General features: G+C 45.5%; 1 protein-coding gene across 1 annotated transcript in view; it reads right to left on the bottom strand.

Moving 5' to 3' along the window:
• The window catches only part of LOC311109091 (RNA-binding Raly-like protein), a gene marked incomplete at both ends in the record, with an annotated part of 70,987 nt that overhangs the window by 25,157 nt on the left and 21,059 nt on the right, over positions 1-24,771 (bottom strand). Inside the window, one exon of the mRNA XM_084151895.1 lies at positions 3,755-3,830. Coding sequence (XP_084008021.1) covers positions 3,755-3,830 — 76 coding nt within the window. The remainder of the gene's footprint in view (positions 1-3,754; positions 3,831-24,771) is intronic.

Below are 24,771 nucleotides of genomic sequence, written 5' to 3' on the forward strand. Positions count from 1 at the left end.
CACCAAGCCAGTGGTGCGTGTCGCCAGCCCGGTCCGGCCTGCTCCTGTCCCTCGCACCAAGCCAGTGGTGCGCGTCGCCAGCCCGGTCCGGCCTGCTCCTGTCCCTCGCACCAAGCCAGTGGTGTGCGTCGCCAGCCCGGTCCGGCCTGTTCCTGTCCCTCGCACAAAGCCAGTGGTGCGCGTCGTCAGCCCGGTCCGGCCCGTTCCTGCTCCCCGCACCAAGCCAGTGGTGCGCGTCGTCAGCCCGGTCCGGCCCGTTCCTGCTCCCTGCACCAAGCCAGTGGTGCGCGTCGTCAGTCCGGCACGGTCCGTGCCTGTTCCACCGGTGCCTGGTCCGGCACCGGTCAGCTGCTCCACTCCGGAGCCAGAGCAATCCGCTCCACCGGTGTCCAGTCAAGCTCCGGTCAGCGGGACCAGACCAGGGGCGCAACGGGGGGGTAGAGATAGAGTGGTGGTCACGCCCGGAGCCGGATCCGCCTCCGAGGCAGAATGCCCACCCGGCCCCTACCCTGTTGTGTTGGTGTGGCGCGGTCACAGTCCATGCCTTTGGGGGGGGGGGGGTACTGTCACACCCTGGCTCTGGGGACTCTTAATTGTTGAGCCAGGGTGTGGATTTTCTATGTTTAGTTTTCATTGGTTTTTGTTCTAGATCGTTTATATCTATGTTTGGCCAGGGTGGTTCCCAATCAGAGACGGCTGTAGCTCGTTGTCTCTGATTGGGGACCATACTTAGGCAGCCTTTTGGCATGTTAGGTTGTGGGATCTTGTTCCGTTAAGGTTTTGTGTTAACCTAGGACTTCACGTTTCGTTTGTTGTTTTGTTCGTGTTAAGTACTGAATAAAGTATGTATGTTTATCACGCTGCGCCTTGGTCCGCTTCATCAGTCAACGATCGTGACACTAAGCTTGGTGATGAGCTTGGAGAGGACAATGGTGTTGAACGCTGAGCTGTAGTCAATGAACAGCATACAGTGTCACATACAGTGTCTTCGGAAAGTATTCAGACGCCTTGAATCTTTCCACATTTTGTTACGTTACAGCCTTATTCTAAAATAGATTAAATATATAATTTTTCTCAGCAGACTACACACAATACCCCATAATGACAAAGTGAAAACAGGTTTTTTGAAATGTTTGCATATTATTAATAAAAATAAAAATAAATAATAATACCTTATTTACATAGGTATTCAGACCCTTTGCTATGAGACTCGAATTCAATTGAATGGACAAGATTTGTATAGGCACACACCTGTCTATATAAGGTCCAACCGTTGACATTGCGTGTCAGAGCAAAAACCAAAACATGAGATCGAAGGAATTGTCGGTAGAGCTCTGAGACAGGATTGTGTAGAGGCACAGATCTGGGGAAGGGTACCAAACAATTCTGCAGCATTGAAGGTCCCCAAGAACACAGTGGACTCCATCATTCTTAAATGGAAGAAGTTTGGAACCACCTTCCTAGAGCTGGCCGCCCGGCCAAACTGAGCAATTGGGGGAGAAGGACCTTGGTCAGTCTGACAGAACTCTAGAGTTTCTCTGTGGAGATGGGAGAACCTTCCGGATGGACAACCATCTCTGCAACACTCCACCAATTAGGCCTTTATGGTAGAGTGGCAAGACAGAAGCCACTCCTCAGTAAAAGGCACCTGACAGCCCGCTTGGAGTTTGCCAAAAGGCACCTAAAGACTCTTAGACCATGAGAAACCAAGATTGAACTCTTTGGCCTGAATGCCAAGCGTCAAGTCTGGAGGAAACCTGGCACCATACCTATGGTGAAGCATGGTGGTGGCAGCATAATTCTTTGGATAAGTTTTTCGGCGGCAGGGACTGGGAGACTAGTCAGGATCGAAGCAAAGATGAACGGAGCAGTACAGAGATCCTTGATGAAAACCTGCTCCAGAGCGCTCAGGACCTCAGACTGGGGCGACGGTTCACATTCCAACAGGACAACGACCCTAAGCCCACAGCCAAGACAACGCAGGAGTGGCTTCGGGACAAGTCTCTGAATGTCCTTGAGTGGCCAAGCCAGAGCCCGGACTTGAACCCGATCGAACATCTCTGGAAAGACCTGAAAATAGCTGTGCAGCAACGCTCCCCATCCAACCTGACAGAGCTTGAGAGGATCTGCAGAAAATAATTGGAGAAACTCCCCAAATACAGGTGTGCCAAGCTTGTAGTCATACCCAAGAAGACTTGATGCTGTAATCGCTGCCAAAGGCTCTTCAACAAAGTACTGAGTGGTCTGAAAACTTACAGTACCAGTCAAAAGTTGACACACCTACTCATTCCAGTGTTTTTCTTTATTTTTACTATTTTCTACATTGTATAATAATAGTTAAGACATCAAAACCATGAAATAACACACATGGAATCATTTAGCAACCATAAGTGTTAAACAAATCAAAATATATTTTATATTTGAGATTCTTCAAAGTAGCCCCCCTTTGCCTTGATGACAGCTTTGCACACTCTTGGCATTCTCTCAACCAGCTTCACCTGTAATACTTTTCCAACAGTAGGAGTTGAAGGAGTTCCCACATATGCTGAGCCCTTGTTGGCTGCTTTTCCTTCACTCTGCTGTCCAACTCATCCCAAACCATCTCAATTGGGTTGAGGTCGGGTGATTGTGGAGGCCAGGTCATCTGATGCAGCACTCCATCACTCTCCTTGTTGGTCAAATAGCCCTTACACAGCCTGGAGGTTGGTTGGGTTATTGTCCTGTTGAAAAACAAATGCTAGTCCCACTAAGCGCAAACCAGATGGGATGGCGTATCGCTGCAGAATGCTGTGGTAGCCATGCTGGTTAAGTGTGCCTTGAATTCTAAATAAATCACAGACAGTGTCACCAGCAAAGCACCCCCACACGATAACACCTCCTCCTCCATGCTTCACGGTGGGAACCACACATGCAGAGATCATCCGTTCACCTACTCTGCGTCTCACAAAGACACGGCGGTTGGAACCAAAAATCTCAAATTTGGACTCCAGACCAAACTACACATTTCCACCGGTCTAATGTCCATTGCTCATGTTTCTTGGCCAAAGCAGGTCTCTTCTTATTATTGGTGTTTTTTAGTAGTGGTTTCTTTGCAGCAATTCGACCATGAAGGCCTGACTCACGCAGTCTCCTCTGAACAGTTGATGTTGAGATGTGTCTTTTAGTTGAACTCTGTGAAGCTTTCATTTGGGCTGCAATTTCTGAGGCTGGTAACTCTAATGAACTTATCCTCTACAGCAGAGGTAACTCTGGGTCTTCCTTTCCTGTGGCGGTCCTCATGAGAGCCAGTTTCATCATAGCGCTTGATGGTTTTTGCGACTGCACTTGAAGAAATTTAAAGTAATGATGGACTGTAATTTCTCTTTGCTTATTTGAGCTGTTCTTGCCATAATATGGACTTGGTCTTTCACCAAATAGGGCTATCTTCTGTATACCACCCCTACCTTGTCACAACACAGCTGATTGGCTCAAACACATTAAGAAGGAATGAAATTCCACAAATTAACTTTGAACAAGGCATTCCCGTTAATTGAAATGCATTTCAGGTGACTACCTCATGAAGCTTGTTGAGAGAATGCCAAGAGTGTGCAATGCTGTCATCAAGGCAAAGGGGGGCTACTTTGAAAAATCTCAAATATATTTTGATTTGTTTAACACTTTTTTGGTTACTACATGATTCCATATGTAGAAAATAGTAAAAATAAAACCCTGGAATGAGTAGGTGTGTCCAAACTTTTGACTGGTACGGGCTTACCTGTATATAGCTGACAGCGGCCGTTTGGAGCCTGGCTTTGGCCGGTACGGTTTGTGATCCCCTGCCATGTTAATGTCTGGAAAAAAAACATACAAATAAAAGTCCTTAGTAATCTTTTTTTCTTTTTCAGCACTTTTTCCCCCCTCCCCAAGACATTCAAGCACCTAAAGTAACAGCAACTCATGTCAGTACCAATCCTGTCTCAGAAAAGCCGTTCCAGCATCTAATCCAAATTAACACTTCAGTGCAGTGTAACTTATTTTTTAAAGTCTGGATTTTGAAGAACCCTTTTTGGTAAAGGGATGCAAAATCCTTCAACCAACCAGAGACTTATCCAAACTCATGGTGATTAAAGCTAAAATAGTACCCAAGGGCACTGAAAAAGCGTCAGACAGCATTATTCAGTGTATAAAATATTTATTTAACATGTGGTCTACAATGGGGACTGATGTGATGTAATATCAAGGTTTGTCATCTTAAGTCCTGTGGAGATTCAAATTCCTCTATTTTAACAATTGCATGTACCTTACTTTTTCAATTAGTATAGTAGTGTACTGTACTGTACAGTGCCTTCGGAAAGTATTCTGACCCCTTGACTTTTTCCACATTTTGTTAGGTTACAGCCTTATTCTAAAATTGATTAAAATGTTTTTTTCCCCCTCATCAATCTACTTACAATACCCCATAATGACAAAGCAAAAACAGGATTTTAGATATTTTTGCTAATTTATTACAATAAAACAAATGAAATATCACATTTACATAAGTATTCAGACATTTTACTCTTGGCAACTGTATTTGGGGAGTTTCTCCCATTCTTCTCTGCAGATCCTCTCAACCTCTGTCAGGTTGGATGGGGAGCATTGCTGCACAGCTATTTTCAGGTCTCGATCGGGTTTCAGCTGTTTGATCGGGTCCAAGTCCGGGCACTGGCTGGGCCACTCAAGGACATTCAGAGACTTGTCTCAAAGCCACTCTTGCGTTGTTTTGGCTGTGTGCTATGGGTCGTTGTCCTGTTGGAAGGTGAACCTTCGCCCCAATCTGAGGTCCTGAGCGGTCTGGAGCAGGTTTTCGTCAACGATCTCTCTGTACTTTGCTCCGTTCATTTTTCCCTCGATCCTGACTAGTCTACCCGTCCCTGCCGCTGAAAAACATCCCCATATCATGATGCTGCCACCACCATGCTTCACCGTAGGGATGGTGCCAGGTTTCTTCTAGAAGTGACGCTTGGCATTCAGGCCAAAGAGTTCAATCTTGGTTTCATCAGAACAGAGAATCTTGTTTCTCATGGTCTGAGAGTCTTTAGGTGCCTTTTGGCAAACTCCAAGCGGGCTGTCATGTGCCTTTTACTGAGGAGTGGCTTCCGTCTGGCCACTCTACCATAAAAGGCCTGATTGGTTGAGTGCTGCAGAGATGGTTGTCCTTCTAGAAGGTTCTCCCATCTCCACAGAGGAACTCTAGTGCTCTGTCAGACTGACCATCGGGTTCTTGTTCACCTCCCTGACCAAGGCCCTTCTCCCCCGATTGCTCAGTTTGGCCGGGCGGCCAGCTCTAGGAAGACTCTTGGTGGTTCCAAACTTCTACCATTTAAGAATGATGGAGGCCACTGTGTTCTAGGGGATCTTCAATGCTGCAGAAATGTTTTGGTACCTTTCCCTAGATCTGTGCCTCGACACAATCCTGTATCACCTTGATGAAAACCTGCTCCAGACTGCTCAGGACCTCAGACTGGGGCGAAGGTTCACCTTCCAACAGGACAACGACCCATAGCACACAGCCAAAACAACGCAGGAGTGGCTTCGGGACAATACTGTAACCGCGATTGATAAAAGACAGTACTCTGCAGCCGTCTTCATCGACCTGGCCAAGGCTTTCGACTCTGTCAATCACCGCATTCTTATTGGCAGACTAAATAGCCTTGGTTTCTCAAATGACTGCCTTGCCTGGTTCACCAACTACTTCTCAGATAGAGTTCAATGTGTCAAATCGGAGGGCCTGTTGTCTGGACCTCTGGCAGTCCCTATGGGGGTGCCACAGGGTTCAATTCTCGGGCCGACTCTATTCTCTGTGTATATCAATGATGTCGCGCTTGCAGCTGGTGACTCTCAGTTCCACCTCTACGCAGATGACACCATTTTGTATACATCTGGCCCTTCATTGGACACTGTGTTAACAAACCTCCAAACGAGCTTCAATGCCATACAGCACTCCTTCTGTAGCTTCCAACTGCAACTGAATATGTGGACAACTACAAATACCTAGGTGTCTGGTTAGACCGTAAACTCTCCTTCCAGACTCACATTAAGCATCTCCAATCCAAAGTTAAATCTAGAATCGGCTTCCTATTTCGCAACAAAGCCTCCTTCACTCATGCTGCCCAACATGCCCTCGTAAAACTGACTATCCTACCGATCCTTGACTTCGGCGATGTCATTTACAAAATAGCCTCCAACACTCTACTCAGCAAATTGGATGTAGTCTATCACAGTGCCATCCGTTTTGTCACCAAAGCACTATATACTACCCACCATTGTGACCTGTACGCTCTCGTTGGCTGGCCCTCACTACATATTCATCGCCAAACCCACTGGCTCCACGTCATCTATAAATCACTGCTAGGCAAATCCCCGTCTTATCTTAGCTCATTGGTCACCATAGCAACACCCACCCGTAGTATGCGCTCCAGCAGGTATATCTCACTGGTCATCCCCAAAGCCAACACCTCCTTTGGCTGCCATTCCTTCCAGTTCTCTGCTGCTAATGACTGGAACGAACTGCAAAAATCTCTGAAGCTGGAGACTCTTATCTCCCTCACTAACTTTAAGCATCAGTTGTCAGAGCAGCTTACCAATCACTGCACCTGTACACAGCCCATCAGTAATTAGCCCACCCAACTACCTCATCCCCATATTGTTATTTATTTTTCTCATTTGCACCCCAGTATCTCTATTTGCACATCATCTTTTGCACATCTATCATTCCAGTGTTAATACTAAATTGTAATTATTTTGCACTATGGCCTATTTATTGCCATACCTCCATAACTTACTACATTTGCACACACTGTATATAGATTTTATATTGTGTTATTGACTGTACGTTTTGTTTATTCCATAAGTAACTCTGTGTTGTTGTTGTTTTTATCGCACTGCTTTGCTTTATCTTGGCCAGGTCGCAGTTGTAAATGAGAACTTGTTCTCAACTGGCTTACCTGGTTAAATAAAGGTGAAAAAATATATATATATAATTGTACCTTTCCCCACATCTGTTCCTCGACACAATCCTGTCTCGGAGCTCTACTGACAATTCCTTCGACCTCACGGCATGGTTTTTGCTCTGACATGCACTGTCAACTGTGGGACCTTATATAGACAGGTGTGTGCCTTTCCAAATCAAGTCAAATCAATTGAATTTACCACAGGTGGACACCAATCAAGTTGTAGAAAAATCTCAAGGATGATCAATGGAAACAGGATGCGCCTGAGCTCAATTTCGAGTCTCATAGCAAAGGGTCTGAATAATCATGTAAATAAGGTATTTCTGTTTATACTTTCTGAAGGTGATATATTTCAGATATTGGGCTGCCTCTACCCATGTACTGTAGATACACTATATATACAAATTAGTGGATTCGGCTTTTTCAGCCACAGCCGTTGCTGACAGGTGTATAAAATCGAGCACACTCCATAGACAAACATTGGCACTAGAATGGCCTTACTGAAGAGCTCAGTGACTTTCAACGTGGCACCGTCATAGGATGGCACCTGTCCAACACGTCAAATTTCTGCCCTGCTAGAGCTTCCCCGGTCAACTGTAAGTGCTTTTATTGTGAAGTGAAAACGTCTAAGAGCAACAACGGCTCAGCCACGAAGTGGTTGGCCACAAAAGCTCACAGAACGGGACCGCCGAGTGTTGAAGCCAGTAGCGCGTAAAAATTGTCTGTCCTCGGTTGCAACACTCACTACCAATGGCCGAGCAGCCACACACAAGCCTAAGATCACCATGCTCAATGACAAGAGTTCGCTGGAGTGGTGTAAAGCTTGCCACCATTGGACTCTGGAGCAGTGGAAACGCGTTCTCTGGAGTGATGAATCACGCTTCACCATCTGGCAGTCCGACAGACTAATCTGGGCTTGGCAGATGCCAGGAGAACGCTACCTGCCCAAATGCATAGTGCCAACTATAATGTTTGGTGGAGGAGGAATAATGGTCTGTGAAGGTAAATCTTAACGCTACAGCATACAATGACATTCTAGGCAATTCTGTGCTTCCAACTTTGTTGCAACAGTTTGGGGAAGGGCCTTTCCTGTTTCAGCATGACAATTCCCCCATGCACAAAGAGAGGTCCATACAGAAATGGTTTGTCGAGATCAGTGTGGAAGAACTTCACTTCTGCACAGAGCCCTGACCTCAACCCTATCGAACACCTTTGGGATGAATTGGACGCAGACTGTGAGCCAGGCCTAATCGCCCAAAAATCAGTGCCCGACCTCACTAAGGGTCTTGTGGCTGAATGGAAGCAAGTCCCCACAGCAATGTTCCAACATCTAGTGGAAAGCCTTCCCAGAAGAGTGGAGGCTGTTATAGCTACAAAGGGGGGACGAACTCCATATTAATGCCCATGATTTTGGAATGAGATATTCGACGAGCAGGTGTCCACAGACTTTTGGTTATGTAATGTAACATGCACACGGAGAAAATTACCCCGGCAATACAAAATACTGAGCTCAACCGAGCTACTAATCCTCACAATAAACAATCACCCACAAGGAGAAGGAGGCAGAGGGAACACTTAAACACGTACTAATGAGGGGAATATGAACCAGGTGTGTGTAATTGACAAGACAAGACAAATGGAATGATGAGATATGGAGCGGCAGTTGCTAGAAGGCCGGTGACGACGAACGCCGAAGCCTGCCCGAACAAGGAGGGGAGGCAGCTTCGGAGGAAGTCGTGACAATATTCATTTGAGTCTACAGCATCTGATCAAATCAAATCAAATTGTATTGGTCACATGCGCCGAATACAACAGGTGCAGACATTACAGTGAAATGCTTACTTACAGCCCTTAACCAACAGTGCAATAAAACAACAACAAAAAAAGTGTTGAGAAAAAAAGAGCAGAAGTAAAATTAAATAACAGTAGGGAGGCTATATATACACAGGGGGGTACCGGTGCAGAGTCAATGTGCGGGGGCACTGGCTAGTTGAGATAGTTGAAGTAATATGTACATGTGGGTAGAGTTAAAGTGACTATGCATAAATAATTAACAGAGTAGCAGCAGCATAAAAAGGATGGGGTGGGGGGGCAGTGCAAATAGTCTGGGTAGCCATGATTAGCTGTTCAGGAGTCTTATGGCTTGGGGGTAGAAGCTGTTGAGAAGTCTTTTGGACCTAGACTTGGCACTCCGGTACCGCTTGCCGTGCGGTAGCAGGGAGAACAGTCTATGACTAGGGTGGCTGGAGTCTTTGACAATTTTGAGGGCCTTCCTCTGACACCGCCTGGTATAGAGGTCCTGGATGGCAGGAAGCTTGGCCCCAGTCATGTACTGGGCCGTACGCACTACCCTCTGTAGTGCCTTGCGGTCGGAGGCCAAGCAGTTGCCATACCAGGCGGTGATGCAACCAGTCAGGATGCTCTCGATGGTGCAGCTGTATAATTTTTTGAGGATCTGAGGACCCATGCCAAATCTTTTCAGTCTCCTGAGGGGGAATAGGCTTTGTCGTGCCCTCTTCACGACTGTCTTCGTGTGTTTGGACCATGATAGTTCGTTGGTGATGTGGACACCAAGGAACTTGAAGCTCTCAACCTGTTCCACTACATCCCCGTCGATGAGAATGGGGGCGTGCTCAGTCCTCTTTTTTTTCCTGTAGTCCACAATCATCTCCTTTGTCTTGGTCACGTTGAGGGAGAGGTTGTTGTCCTGGCACCACACGGCCAGGTCTCTGACCTCCTCCCTATAGGCTGTCTCATCATTGTCGGTGATCAGGCCTACCACTGTTGTGTCGTCTGCAAACTTAATGATGATGCTCAGCTAGAGTGAAATCCCCAGGTTCAACATTAAGATACACTTCAATGGAGCACATAACTCAATACATCAATGCTATGTACCTACAGATGCAGTCAAATATATTGGCACCCTTGCACAATTCACTATTTATTTTAAAATACAATTACACTGAAAAGTTATCATGTTTACTATGTAATTAATCTCACCTGTGGTAAATTGCAGGTGCCTACTGGGTAAAAATAGCCATTCAACCAGTTTTGAAAAGAGAAAACTGAACATTCTGCTCCATTGCACTCCATTGTAAAGTGCAACTGTGCCAATATTTGACATCTGTATAGTGTATGCGTCAACAACGAAGCAATACTTTGTGAGCTGCTATGGTATGCATCCTCCTTGAAACCTTCCTGTTTATTTATGAAGCTCTTCTCTAAAGTACATTGCTCTGAAGATAGCCATACTAACCTTGGTAGTGCACACCAATACAACGGGAAAGGGAGAGCAATCAGAGTTTCCTACAGCACACTCATAAATGGAACGGGCATCCTTGGGAGAGAAGAGAACCCAACAAAGGTACGGATGCTGTAGAGCGGAAAGCTCTTTCCACAAGTATGACATTAACTATGTCCCTCCCTTGTGTATCCTATTGTCCCTATATTTATCTGTGTTCATGTGCATATGAGACCTTTTACAAGGTCTCCTTTACAACTTCTACCTTCCGTACAATTCATCAGTTTTTTTTGCATGTCAAAGATGCTCAACACCTGTTTGAGCTGCAAGGTTGTTCTGAAATGGCAAGTACTCGGTACAGAAGAGAGACAGGAACAGGAAATTACATTGTTCCTCACAAAACAAGACCCTCGATGAGACCTACTGTACAGGAGTCTAATTTGTGTAGTCTATATAGTCTATGATGCTCATTGAGTATAGTGAATCACTACTTGCATTATCTGCAATTCCTTTACCCTCTGCCTATTAAAGAGTCACAACATTCTGTCAAAACACAAACAAAATGAATATGTCTGACAGGAAAAGTGTGTCAAAATTCTCAGATATATCGCTATGGCTTGTGTTTGCATTTCTCACTGTTTAGTAAGCACTCCCAGTCAGTCCTATCTAATCAGATGAGTTAGTCTAAATTATGCATGTGGACCCGGCTGGGCTCACTTGCGAGCAGCCAAACCCCCCTGGTGAGAACTCAGCAGGGAGAGGCAGAATAAACTGCTGGAGGATTTCTGCCACCTAGCTCCCCGCCCCTCCGCTCTCCACAGAAATGGGATTAGGCCCACAACTGTTTGTACACCCCCCTGTTAGACATCCTAAAACACTGCCTTGTTGATTTAGAGTGTGGGAGAGAAAGTGTGTGTGTGCGTGGCGTTTATTAGTGAGGAGGACTTTAATATAATGCTATTACCTAGGTGTGTGTGTGTCTGTGTGTCTGTCTGTGCATGATTAACAGTGAAGATAACTCTAAAATAATCCTATTATCTGTTTGATGTTTTCACATGAGATATAATTCCACAGTAATGACAAAATATATTTGAAGATGAAAAATATAACAAATGTTGATGAGAGACCCAGGCAAATGTATACATAGCCATAAAGATCCATTTGAAGTAATATACATGTAAGCCCCAGGTGATAACAGGTATAAAGATCAGGTAGTTCTTTAGTATAACACAAAACAATCTCTAAAATCAGACAAAGATGTTCTGCATGGGTTAAATACTGCACACAGTACTTGACACTGTGCAATACAGCACTTCAACCAGCAACCTGACAGACTGTCTATTGGCATTGGCTCTGCTTGGCAATAGTCCCTCTGCCAGAGGGAGGTTTAGAACAGCTTGACTGGGCTGTCAGAATAAGCCTGACTCAGGTGTTAACTCCACTGGAGCAGGGCCATCAAAGCTACAGCGACACCATTTGAGAAGCAACAAGGGAAGGTAAAGCTGATCCTAGACTAGCCCTTAGAGCTCTCTCGCTGGACCATCAGCCCAGTATGTGAGAGAGAATGTGCTACAATGCAAGGAATCAAATTCCAAGGTTCATGTGGTGCATTTAAATAGTGTGGGTTTAATTATGGATCATATATTATTGATCTGTTTACTATTCCTCTATTTGCTTGCACCATATGCTACCTGTGTACAGAGAAGAGTGATGCTGTCTGTGGTGCTGAAATTAATTACCACAGCGTACTGAGAAGAGGGATGTTGTCCATGGTGCTGATATATGGTACAACACAGAGAATATCGTTGCTGTCCGTGGTGCTGATGTCAAGTATTATGATGAGTGGGGCTGTCCATAGTACTGATATCAAGTACTACTACTACTACTACGGAGAAGACGGGGTACTGTCCGTGGTGCTGATATAAAGTCCTACAGCATGAAGTAGATGTGTGCTGTCCATGGTGCTAAGGCAGATATCCACTCCACTCTGTCACGTTCGTTGTATAAAGGACTGGACCAAGGTGCAGCGTGGTATGCGTACATGTTTAATTTATAAATAAACACTTGACAAAATAACAAAAGCAACTGAAAGTGAAGTTCTAAACGCTATCAGCAACAAGCCTAAACAGAATCAGAAACAAGACCCCCCACATAGGTAGGCAAAATGGCTGCCTAAGTATGATCCCCAATCAGAGACAACGTTCGACATCTGCCTCTGATTGGGAACCACACCCGGCCAACATAGAAACAGAATACACTAGATTCTATCCAAATCACACCCTGACCTAACCAAACAGAGAATACAGGTGATCTCTAAGGTGACACACACTAACTTGACATACACGCATGCAAATATAATTTTTGCGCAAAACTCCCATTGATTTCAAGGCATGACTAAACAAATGTTAAATTTCCACTTGCATACGTCGAGTGAAGCCTTGGCACATAGAGTGGAAGGGCGCTATACATAGTGCTAAATCAGAGCTCCGTGGAGGGGAGGAGGGGAAGAGAACTCGGTGCCTTTTGGATACAGGAGAAATTAAAGATTCCTATTCAGACCGGCTTTCCACCGAATCACTCGTAGCATCCACAATCAGAACTACCGCAACTACTTTTTCAGCTACTTATTTATCTCACTCAACTTGCTGACTACAGTAATATTACACACCTTATATCGATATACACATATTAAAAACAAACAACCTCTATTTGTCATTGCCCTTGCAGTACTTCCGTAATCATATGCAGGCTCTACAGCACATATGTTCCAGGTTGATAAATAAGTGAAAGCCATACTGACAGCCTATAGGGAGGAGGTCAGAGACCTGGCCGTGTGGTGCCAGGATAACAACCTCTCCCTCAACGTGACCAAGACAAAGGAGATGATTGTGGACTACAGGAAAAAAAAGAGGACTGAGCACGCCCCCATTCGCACCGAAGGGGCTGTAGTGGAACAGGTTGAGAGCTTCAAGTTCCTTGGTGTCCACACACACGAAGACAGTCGTGAAGAGGGCACGACAAAGCCTATTCCTCCTCAGGAGACTGAAAAGATTTGGCATGGGTCCTCAGATCCTCAAAAAATTATACAGCTGCACCATCGAGAGCATCCTGACTGGTTGCATCACCGCCTGGTATGGCAACTGCTTGGCCTCCGACCGCAAGGCACTACAGAGGGTAGTGCGTACGGCCCAGTACATCACTGGGGCCAAGCTTCCTGCCATCCAGGACCTCTATACCCGGCGGTGTCAGAGGAAGGCCCTCAAAATTGTCAAAGACTCCAGCCACCCTAGTCATAGACTGTTCTCTCTGCTACCGCACGGCAAGCAGTACCGGAGTGCCAAGTCTAGGTCCAAAAGACTTCTCAACAGCTTCTACCCCAAGCCATAAGACTCCTGAACAGCTAATCATGGCTACCCGGACTATTTGCACTGCCCCCCCCACCCCATCTTTTTACGCTGCTGCTACTCTGTTAATTATTTATGCATTGTCACTTTAACTCTACCTATATGTACATATTACTTCAACTACCTCAACTAGCCGGTGCCCCTGCACCGGTACCCCCCTGTATATATAGCCTCCCTACTGTTATTTTATTTTACTTCTGCTCTTTTTTTCTCAACACTTTTTTGTTGTTGTTTTATTTTACTTTTTTATTAAAAATAAATGCACTGTTGGTTAAGGGCTGTAAGTAAGCATTTCACTGTAATGTCTGCACCTGTTGTATTCGGCGCATGTGGCCAATACAATTTCATTTGATTTGATCTTCTCGGAAAAGATGAAAAAAAAAAAAAAAGTGGGTACAGGCTGAAATCTAGTTGCGAGGCAGGGAGTCGGAGTCAGGGAAGGAGCGCGACCTAAACATGCATCCGTGACTCCCTGGGGTACGGACGCCTGCTTTTTTATTGGACAAATTTGTTCCCCTCACATCTCTCACTCTGTCTCGCCCCCTTTTCTCTCTCCTCCCTCTCTCTTTCACAGAGGCAGAGGAGTGAGAGCTTCACTTATAAGAAATGTCAATGCTGAGCATCACCTGTGTGTCCTTCATATCTGACCTGTGCTGCAAACGAGAGACTTGCATGTCATGCCTCACTCTCTCCCTCTTTTCATTATCCTTAGAAGTTACACAGTAAATAGTGAATTTAATCTTGCTTAATGACAATGTTTGGCATAGCTCAGACATAACGCCATTTACAGTATATCAGTGCTAATGCTATGTAACAAAAAAAAACTGCCATGCAGTTAGCCTACTTAGAACAATGTGGACTGCAAACATTTGTAACATATTTAGCAAATATGGGATAGACCTACATTTTGTTATTTTGTTTCTGTAGGCTATTTATAATGGACTAACATTCGTCTCTCTCTCTCTCTCTCTAAGATTGAGAAGCACATTCATTCCATCTCCATTAAACAGACGCAGTATACCCGAATACTGGCATTTCCTTTCTACATCTTTGTCAAATTTACCATGCACCCTCCCTCCTCCCCCTCATATCCCTGCTGTCTCTTTGACTAGATAAACCTTAAGGGGAGAGTGAGAGAAAGACAGTTGTATGCCTTTTGTGGGCAGAAAAGCAGCAGAAAGTGTGCCGCCGCCAATCTAACTGAAGTCTTAATTAACTGAACTAAATAACTCATTATGAAAGTGGGAAGCGGCGGGAGGGAAGGAAAAAAGAACAGAGCATCAGAGGAAGAAAACTTGCTCGTGATGGATGTGTGGCAAGACGGGAGAGCTGGCAGCTTTTGGTAGAAAATATTGTTGTTTAGACTACCCAGTGGCCAACCCACACAGCTCATCAGAGGTTTGTCTTTGTCAAATGCCGGGTGGAAAGACAGCACATCGTCTTCAGAATAAATATCTGTGGGAAGAGCATTCTCTGACTCAAGGTGCCTTTGATTCTTGCCCGTGTTCACAATGAAATTTTTGCTGCCTTTTTTAGGGCTCCACATTTAATGGCATTCACATCGAAATCGCAATATTGACATGTGCAATATCAATATCGCAAGAGCTCCACATTGTAGGCACTATTTTGAAATGCATATCAGCCTCGTGTAATGTCCGTTTTTATAGTTGACTTTGTTTATTTTCTCCTCTTGGGGCTACTTCCCACACACACCAAGCGCCGCCCCCTGTCACTCAAACAGCTCAGGTCCTCCTCGCTGTTAGATTCACTATAAGTTTGCATGCTTTTCTTGTTAGGTCAAATGCAGTCAACCGATTGTTCCAAACAAGAACGATGCTGCTTTCCACTTTGCCTCTTAATATAAGTCATTGTATTTCTATGATTCCAACAGTTCCCCCAAGTTTTGATCTATAAAGCACATCAAATTGCAATCACAATATTTGTTAACAAAATATATATAAATCACATTTCGATTTTTGGCCGATATTGTGCTGCCCTATTTTTTATTTTTATTTGTTATCTCTCCTTCTGTCTGTAAAAAAGAAATACCTCTTACATAAACAATGTCTTGAAAAAATGTGAATAACCCAATTACCTTGTACCAGGTTTGATTATGTCATACTTGGATGAGGTACAAAGAATGTGAATTGTTGATGTAGATAACCAAGATGGCTGGTCTACCTGGCCCTTAGAGCTAGGACCCGAGAACACTCATCATGAACCAGATCAGACAGAATAGCTACCGCTAACTGCTAACAAACTCCCCAAAGAGATTGCCTGAAACAGCTGTCTAGCAGGCTAACATCATCCTGCATCCCTGCCTTCAACGAAATTGCCTGTTCTTCAGACAAATAGACTTAATTTACCCTGGTTGGTTTGCAATACAGACTTTTTTCTTCCCTCCAGTCGCAGACATAATCATCCCTTCCCTTTCCTAGAGCAGCACGGCCTTCAACCAAGGTCACATATAAAAGTGTCGCACATCTTGCCAAAACCATTTACCTTGTCCTTTGTCTTTTGTCCCTTGAACACTTCTATCTCTTTTTTCTCCTCCATGCTGGATCAATGCCAGACCTTTAAACAGAGAATCTACCTGTTTGCTAATCAGGCTGGCTGCTAAAGAGAGTAACAGCGAGGAAAGTCTACATGCAGCCGAAGGTTACACTGTGATTTCATTACACAGTAAAACATTGGGCTGGCGTGGAGGGTTTGAATACTCTGCATATCAAATGTCCTTTAGACCTCCGCACATCAAACAGAACAAGGCAATTCATTAAAAACCACATTCAATTATAATGGTGAGTCTGTTGCTCTTTTAACTAAGCAGGGTTATGCAAACAGTATGTCTTTGGATCTGTAGATCATAGTGCGCACAGTATGTTTGTATGGTCCTGTGTGCATTATGGTAGGTGGGTTGCTCATCCATAGTAAATTGTCTGGTCTATTGTGTAACTTCTACAAAGCTGTTGTTTGCATAAGTTGTCCTTATTGCACGATGAGAAAACATGTTTGTTTGCCATATCATTATCAGTACCTGCCCTATTCAATCAAAACTAGTAACCTAGTTTTCTGGAAATATAAAACAGAAATCCCTCTGACATGGCACAGTTACAACATGTTTGGCAGAGTTTCCAATCTGTTCTGCATAAGCGACCTGTCCATTCAGTGGAAAATGCATAGACTGTATATGACACCTTTTTCTATTACAGTGAACAGAACACAGAGGACTGAGTCTCAGTTCCCCTGCCCCAGTTAGTCTCTGAAGCTCTATGCTCCTCAAATTCAACTCTGGACCTTGAAGCCAGTTCCACTGTTTTAAAAAAAAATTGTTGTTCCCCTCTAATCAGGGACTGATTTAGACCTGGGACACCAGGTGGATGCAATTCATTATCAGGTAGAACAGAAAACCAGCAGGCTCAAAACCTCGTAGGGTAAGAGATGAATACCCCTGCCTACGACATAGTCTAAATGGATAATCTCCAAATCCATTGACCCTAAGGCACCATAATAACAGATAAGGGAAATGCATCCAGGTGAGATAGCACTTTGATATGAACTGTGAAATCAAGCGAGCTGGCTCCTTTCCCTTCTGTAAACAATGACGCACTTTGTCAAAAAGCCGGGAAATCAGGTTTGAACTATATTCCCCTTTAGAGACTGATCAATATTGCAGTGTGGAAGGCACTAGAGGGATAGGAACCTAATTAGCTTAAAAGCTTGTGATAATTTGATTGTGAGTAATGAGGCGTGTACGATTAAAAACAAATATTTACATTTTAGAACACGCTTTCCCTTTAATAATCTGTGGTTTGAAATAATCATGACAGGCCATGATAATCAGGTTACCACACATAATGTTGATCTATCTATCTCTAACTGCTGAGTATGAACTCTAAAAATAGGCTGTCACTAGCTAACTCTCTGGTGTGAAACGTATGACAGAGATCTTTGCTTCTCGTGCTTCTACATCTGCATTGCTTGATGTTAGGGGTTTTAGGCTGGGTTTCTGTATTAACACTTTGTGACATCTGCTGATGTAAAAAGGGCTTTATAAATACATTTGAACAGGGCTGGCATCACAACACCTTCTCTGTACAACATGTATATTTCATTTTGACACAGAACTAAAGCGCATATCTAATTATAATACTGATATACAGTGTCAGTTAATGTGACGACCCTCCCACTCTGTCTGCCGTATTCTCTCTTTGCTCTTGTTTCCTTATTAGGATGCCGGTGGGCGGAGTTGGGAGGGTCGTCAGCTACATGGGAAACACCTGGGCCGGGTGTGTCCCAGCATAAATGGACCTCTTCCACATTCATTGAGGAGACTCTCTCCAGGCAGATACTTTGACTTTGGTTGTGGTATTTTTGTGGCCTTTTTGGTTGTTTGCTTTGGCACCTCTCAACACTTTTCCATATTACATTTATGCATGCAAACACTCACTTACACTACTGATTACACACACCATTGTTATTTGATTTAGTTTACTTTAGTTAATAAATATATACTTTGAGTATTCCTTGTCTCCACGTGTCTCCCTTTTGTTACGAACTTGAGCCGGTTCGTGACAAGTGGGGGCTCGTCTGGGATCTTGAACTGGTTGTGTTTGGGAGAACGTGGAGTTAATTGTCACGATCGTCTAACATAGAGGACCAATGCGCAGCGTTGAAGGTGAACATATTTTATTACTATAAATGATCACACGATCAAAAAACAAACGAAAACGTGACGTCTACGGTTTAACACGAACCGAAATGAACAAGAAACCACCAACACAACGTGAAAGACAGGTAGTTAAATATGGCTCCCAATCAGAGACAACGAGCCAACAGCTGACACTCGTTACCTCTGATTGGGAGTCACTCAAACAAAGAAATACAATAACCTAGAACCCACAATAAAACATAGAAACTAACACCCTGGCTCAACATACGAGAGTCCCCCGAGCCAGGGCGTGACAGTACCCCCCCCTAAAGGCGCGGACTCCGACCGCGCCAACGAAACACAACAGGGGAGGGACCGGGTGGGCACTCCGCCTAGGCGGCGGATCCGGCTCCAGTGGAACCGGCACGTGCCGTGCCGGACCGACGACGCACACCACTGGCTTGGTGTGGGGAACAGGCACGGGCCGTGCTGCACTGACGACGCACACCACTGGCTTGGTGTGGGGAGCAGGAGCGGGCCGGACAGGGCTGACGAACCGCCCCACAGACTTGGTGCTGGGAGCAGGAATGGGCCGGACCGGGCTGGCGACGCGCACCACAGACCTGGTGCGGAGAGCAGGAACGGGCAGAGCCGGGCTGACGAGACGCACCACAGACTTGACGCGGGGAGCAGGAATGGGCCGGACCGGGCTGGCGACGCGCACCCCCGACCTGGTGCGGGGAGCAGGAACGGGCAGAGCCGGGCTGACGAGACGCACCACAGACTTGACGCGGGGAGCAGGAATGGGCCGGACTGGGCTGGCGACGCGCACCGCAGGTTCGGTGCGGGGAGCAGGAATAGACCGGACCGTACTGGGGACACACACCACTGGCTCTACACCGGGATCTGGAACGGGCCGGACCGGACTGGCAACACACGCCAGTACCTCTCGCCGTGCCTCCACACCTTCCATCCCCTCTTCTACCAGTGGCCCCCGTAACCCGGCGGCCTTCTCCGGCAACCCACTGGACCGCTCTATCGCGGCCTCCTGCTGGTCCGCCGTCGTGAGCCCCCCCCTAAAAATTTTCGGGGCGTCTCTCCTACCCGTGGACCACGTCTCCATATCCCTCGCCAGCTTCTCGCCCTTCTGCCATAATGTCAAGCCCTTGTCTTCCTCCCTCGGCTTGACCCAGTCCAGGAGGCGAAGGAGATCTGTGAGGGATCTCCCTGGCGATGGCTCCTGAACACGCTGCTTGGTCCCATCTTAGTGGTTTCTTCTGTCACGATCGTCTAACATAGAGGACCAATGCGCAGCGTTGAAGGTGAACATATTTTATTACTATAAATGATCACACGATCAAAAAACAAACGAAAACGTGACGTCTACGGTTTAACACGAACCGAAATGAACAAGAAACCACCAACACAACGTGAAAGACAGATAGTTAAATATGGCTCCCAATCAGAGACAACGAGCCAACAGCTGACACTCGTTACCTCTGATTGGGAGTCACTCAAACAAAGAAATACAATAACCTAGAACCCACAACAAAACATAGAAACTAACACCCTGGCTCAACATACGAGAGTCCCCCGAGCCAGGGCGTGACATTAATGTCCAATTCTGTAGGGTCTTTCTTTGTAAATTTTGTTAGTTTGTTTGCGTTTGATAGGCCAAGTATTGGTTGCCTTTGGGTTGTGTACTGCGTTGGAGAGAGTACATTGGTTAGTTTCCAGTCCCTGCCCAGCCTGGAAACTCTTGCTCGACTCGCTGTTGGGACATCGGTCTGAGGAGGTGAGTACAATCGGCTGTGTACCTCAGTGGGAGATTGGGTAGGGTAGTGACATTTTCTACCCGGAGCTATAGCTTTTTCGCCTGATAGGCTTAGCGACGTGTTTTGTTTTGGGATACGTTGGGCATGGTTAAATGTTTGTTATTTTTGTGTGGTGTCTGTGGACTGAGCAGTTGTCTCGGGGGCACATCCGTGGCTTGGGGGAATCTACCAGCGTGCTGGGGGGTTTAATTCCTTGCCAGCGGGCTACAGTGCGTAATTACCCACCGCGAATCTGCACGAAGACTAGGGTTGAGTTATTGTAGGTTTTGGGGAAGCTCCATATCCCAGCTCTCTTCTGTGGTACTCGGTGTGATTGTCATTTCTCTTGTGTCTGGTGTGCTCAGCAGAGGGGTTGAGCAAGATTATTATGATATATATATATTTATTTATTTTCCTGATTATGGCGTCTAATGTAGCCGAGTTCATTCGCTTTCCATCAGAAGAACTGTTAGAATTATGTACAAAAGAACAGCTGTTGAAGGTTGCTGAACACTACAAGGTTGAAATTAGTGATAAACGTCTAAAAAATTCTATTAGGTTAATATTGAAGGCCAATTTGATGGAGAGTGGTATTCTGGATGTTACCACTGGGGCAGTCTCTGCTGAGGACACGTTGTCTCCCCGATATGTTACAATGACCGCTCCATCGGTTAGTCATAGTAGTCTTCTTTTTGAACAGCAGAAAGAACTGCGTCTGTTACAGCTAGGGCATGATCGGGTAAAATATGAAAGGGAATTGGAATTTAAACAGGATATGGAGCGTGCTAAAATCAAGCTGCAACAAGAGCGACTAGAGTTGGTTAGGGAAGGAAAGCTCTCAGGGGAGAGTTTGCTCTGGGAAGGGGATCCAGAGTTACCTAGGGGTCGTTCCTCTTTTGGTCGTAATCCAGACACATTTGATATTGTTGGGAATTTACGGTTGTTGCCCCAGTTTAATGAAAAGGACCCGGAGACATTCTTTTCGTTGTTTGAGCGTGTTGCTGACGCTAGGAGTTGGCCTGATTCTGATCGCACTTTGATGTTGCAGTGTGTGCTGACTGGTAAAGCGCAAGAAGCATATTCAGCTCTTAGTGTAGCAGACAGTGTTAGTTATGAGAAGGTTAAAACGGCTGTGTTACAGAGTTAAGAATTGGTCCCTGAGGCTTACCGCCAACGATTTAGAACTTTAAAAAGGGATGATCAGCAGACTCATGTTGAGTTTGCACGAATATTATCTTCACAGTTCAATCGCTGGTGTTCCGCCTCTGCAGTTATGACTTTCCAAGGGCTGTGTGATCTGATTATGTTAGAACAATTTAAGGACACAATCCCTGATCGTATAGCGACATACATTAACGAACGAAAAATAAAGACTGTCGCTGAAGCTGCGGTTTTGGCAGATGAATGTGTTGACTCACAAAAATGTTTTTGCAGAACCCCGTAATCGGAGTGAGTGGGGGCGTTCGCAGAGATTTGGGCCTCGCTCGCCGAGATACTTCGGTTCCCGGGCAGAGTTTCATTCAACTAGGGTTGAGCCTGATACCCGTGGTAAAATTGACTTTGGTCAAGAGTGTCACTACTGTCAAGAATTAGGTCATTGGAAAAATGAATGTCCGATTCTTAGGTCTAGGGGTAAATTCAGTACAGGTGCTTATGGTAAATCGAGGCCTGCAGCGTTAGCAGCGCCTGTTCCACATCAGTTCACTCCTGACGCATTGTCTCATGCCCAGAGCCAGGTGAAGGGCTACATTGATCCCGACTATTTACCTTTCGTTACGGAGGGTTTTGTGTCTATGGTAGGAAGTAAGAACCTAGTGCCAGTAAAGATCCTAAGAGACACAGGTGCCTCTGAATCATTTGTGTTGGAATCTGTGTTACCCTTCTCTGCGGAGACTGATTCGGGGAATAGTGTTCTAATTAGGGGAATAGGTTTGAACACTCTGTCAGTTCCATTGCATAAACTGATGTTGGATTGTGGACTGGTGAAAGGTGAGGTTGTTGTGGGGGTGCGTCCTTCATTGCCTATTGAGGGTATTGACGTGATCCTTGGAAATAACTTGGCTGGGGAGCGTGTGTGGCCTATCGCGTTTCCATCTTTAGTGGTTTCCACTAAGCCGTCAATTGTAGGGATTCCTGATGAGAGTGCGCAGAATTTCCCAGAGGTGTTTTCTGCGTGTGCAGTGACGCGTTCTATGATCCATGACGACCTGGTCACGGAACTGGCTAACGAGAATACCACAAAGAAGTCGGTTACTGTTTTCCCTGTTATCCCGTTATCTATATCCCGCTCCGATTTAATCGAGGCGCAACGGACTGACCCTACATTAGAAGAGTTGCGGGACCAAATTGTGCCTGTGGAACAGTTGGGAGATGTCGCACAGGGCTATTTTCTCCAAGAGGAGGTCCTGATGAGAAAGTGGATGTCTCATGGTAGTTGTTTTCTGGGGGAGGCGATTAGTCAGGTGGTGGTACCAGTTAAGCTTCGTGAGTTGGTGCTAACAACTTCTCACAATGACGTTTGCTGGGCATATGGGTGTGAGAAAAACCTACAATCGTATATTACGACATTTCTTTTGGCCAAGATTAAAGAGGGATGTTTCTGATTCCATCAAAACTTGTCACACCTGTCAATTAACTGGTAAACCTAATCAAGCTATTAAGCCGGTACCACTGTTCCCTATTCCTGTACTCAGTAAACCTTTTGAGTATTTGATTATTGACTGTGTTGGTCCTCTGCCTCGTTCTAGAAAGGGTAGTAATTATTTGTTGACTGTGATGTGTCAGACCACTAGGTTTCCTGCTGCCTATCCTCTCCGGTCTATCACGACTAAGGCTGTGTTAAAAGCTTTGACTCAGTTTCTCTCACTGTTTGGAATCCCTAAGGTCATTCAAAGTGATCAAGGATCTAATTTCACCTCTAATCTCTTTGGCCAGGTTCTCCAACAACTCCATATTAAACACAACTTGTCTAGCGCCTATCATGCCCAAAGTCAAGGAGCACTGGAACGTTTCCATCAAACACTTAAGTCGTTGTTGAGAGCTTATTGTACTGAGATGGAAAAGGATTGGGAGGAGGGGTTGCCTTGGTTATTGTTAGCAGCTAGGGAGGTTTCACAGGAGAGCACGGGTTTTAGCCCAAATGACCTAGTGTTTGGACATCGGGTGCGTGGGCTTTTATCTGTTCTCCAGGATGACTGGAAGTCTCCCGAGCCTCCTCAGTCCCTGTTATCATATGTGGGTGATTTTCGGCGACGCTTGTATGCCGCTGGTGAAATGGCTAAAGAGAAGCTATCATCTTCACAGGACAGGATGAAGAGCATATATGATCGCCGAGCTGAGCCTCGTCACTTTAGTCCAGGTGATCAGGTTCTGGCTCTGCTGCCAATTGTTGGTTCTCCTTTTCAAGCCAAGCTTCAAGGTCCATATACAGTGGTGCGCCAGTACACTGAGCAAAATTATCTAGTTGCCACTCCAGAACGGAGGAAAGCAAACCAACTGTGCCATGTAAATTTGTTAAAACCCTATTATGCACGTTCCTCTGAGACTGAACAGGGGGAGTCTACAGAGGACGGTAAGGCTGTTCTTTTGGCTGATACTGTTTATTCCCTGAGTGCTGGTCATGCTAGGTCTGTGCAGGAGCAGGAAGATGTTTCTGGTCCTGACGATTGCATACTGCAGGGTAGATTGAAAAATTCAGAGACACTGGAGATTTTAGATAGCCTTCTTACTCATCTACCTGTTGATGAGCGGAAAGAGATGGTTGGTTTGATTCGGAGATTTCCAGGGTTGTTTTCTGATACACCTACACGTACAAACTTAATAGAACATGATGTTGACATTGGAGATGCTGACCCCATTCGTCAACGGTTCTGTGGAGTTTCTTCAGAGAGACTGCGTTGTCTGGATGCTGAGAGTAGGGTAACGCAGCCTTCTTTCTCCAGTTGGGCTTCTCCCTGTATCTTGGTCAGTAAATCGGATGGAACAAATAGACCCCCCCCAAAAAATTGTAAAGTGGTTATCCCACTGGCTATAGGGTGAATGCACCAATTTGTGAGTCGCTCTGGATAAGAGCGTCTGCTAAATGACGTAAATGTGCCCTTGAGCAAGGCACTTAACCCTAATTGCTCCTGTAAGTCGCTCTGGATAAGAGCGTCTGCTAAATGACTAAAATGTAAATGTAAAAATGTGAGCAAATTTGACATGTTAAAGGGGTATTGGCAGGTGCCACTGACGAGTAGGGCACGTGAAATCTCTGCCTTTATTACACCTTTTGGTCTGTACTCGTATTCGGTTATGAGTTTCGGACTGCGTAATGCGCCTGCCACTTTTCAGCGACTTATGAACAGGGTTGTCTCTGGTCTGGCCGGGTGCGCTGTTTATCTGGACGATGTAGTGATATATGCAGATACTTGGGAGGAACATCTGTCCCGTATTCAAGCCTTGTTCGGACGTCTGGCTGCGGGTCGCCTCACGATAAATTTGGCTAAATGTGAGTTTGCTCAGGCGACTGTTACATACCTTGGAAAGGTGGTTGGGCAGGGTGAAGTGCGTCCTGTTCGGGCTAAAGTGGTAGCTATTGATGCTTTTCCACTACCAACTACTAAAAAGGAACTGATGCGTTTCTTGGGAATGATTGGGTATTATTGTGGTTTTTGTATGAACTTCTCTACTGTGGTCGCTCCCTTGACAGATT

The sequence above is a fragment of the Coregonus lavaretus genome (assembly GCF_964263955.1).
Source record: "Coregonus lavaretus genome assembly, chromosome: 34".
Taxonomy (NCBI): domain Eukaryota; kingdom Metazoa; phylum Chordata; class Actinopteri; order Salmoniformes; family Salmonidae; genus Coregonus; species Coregonus lavaretus.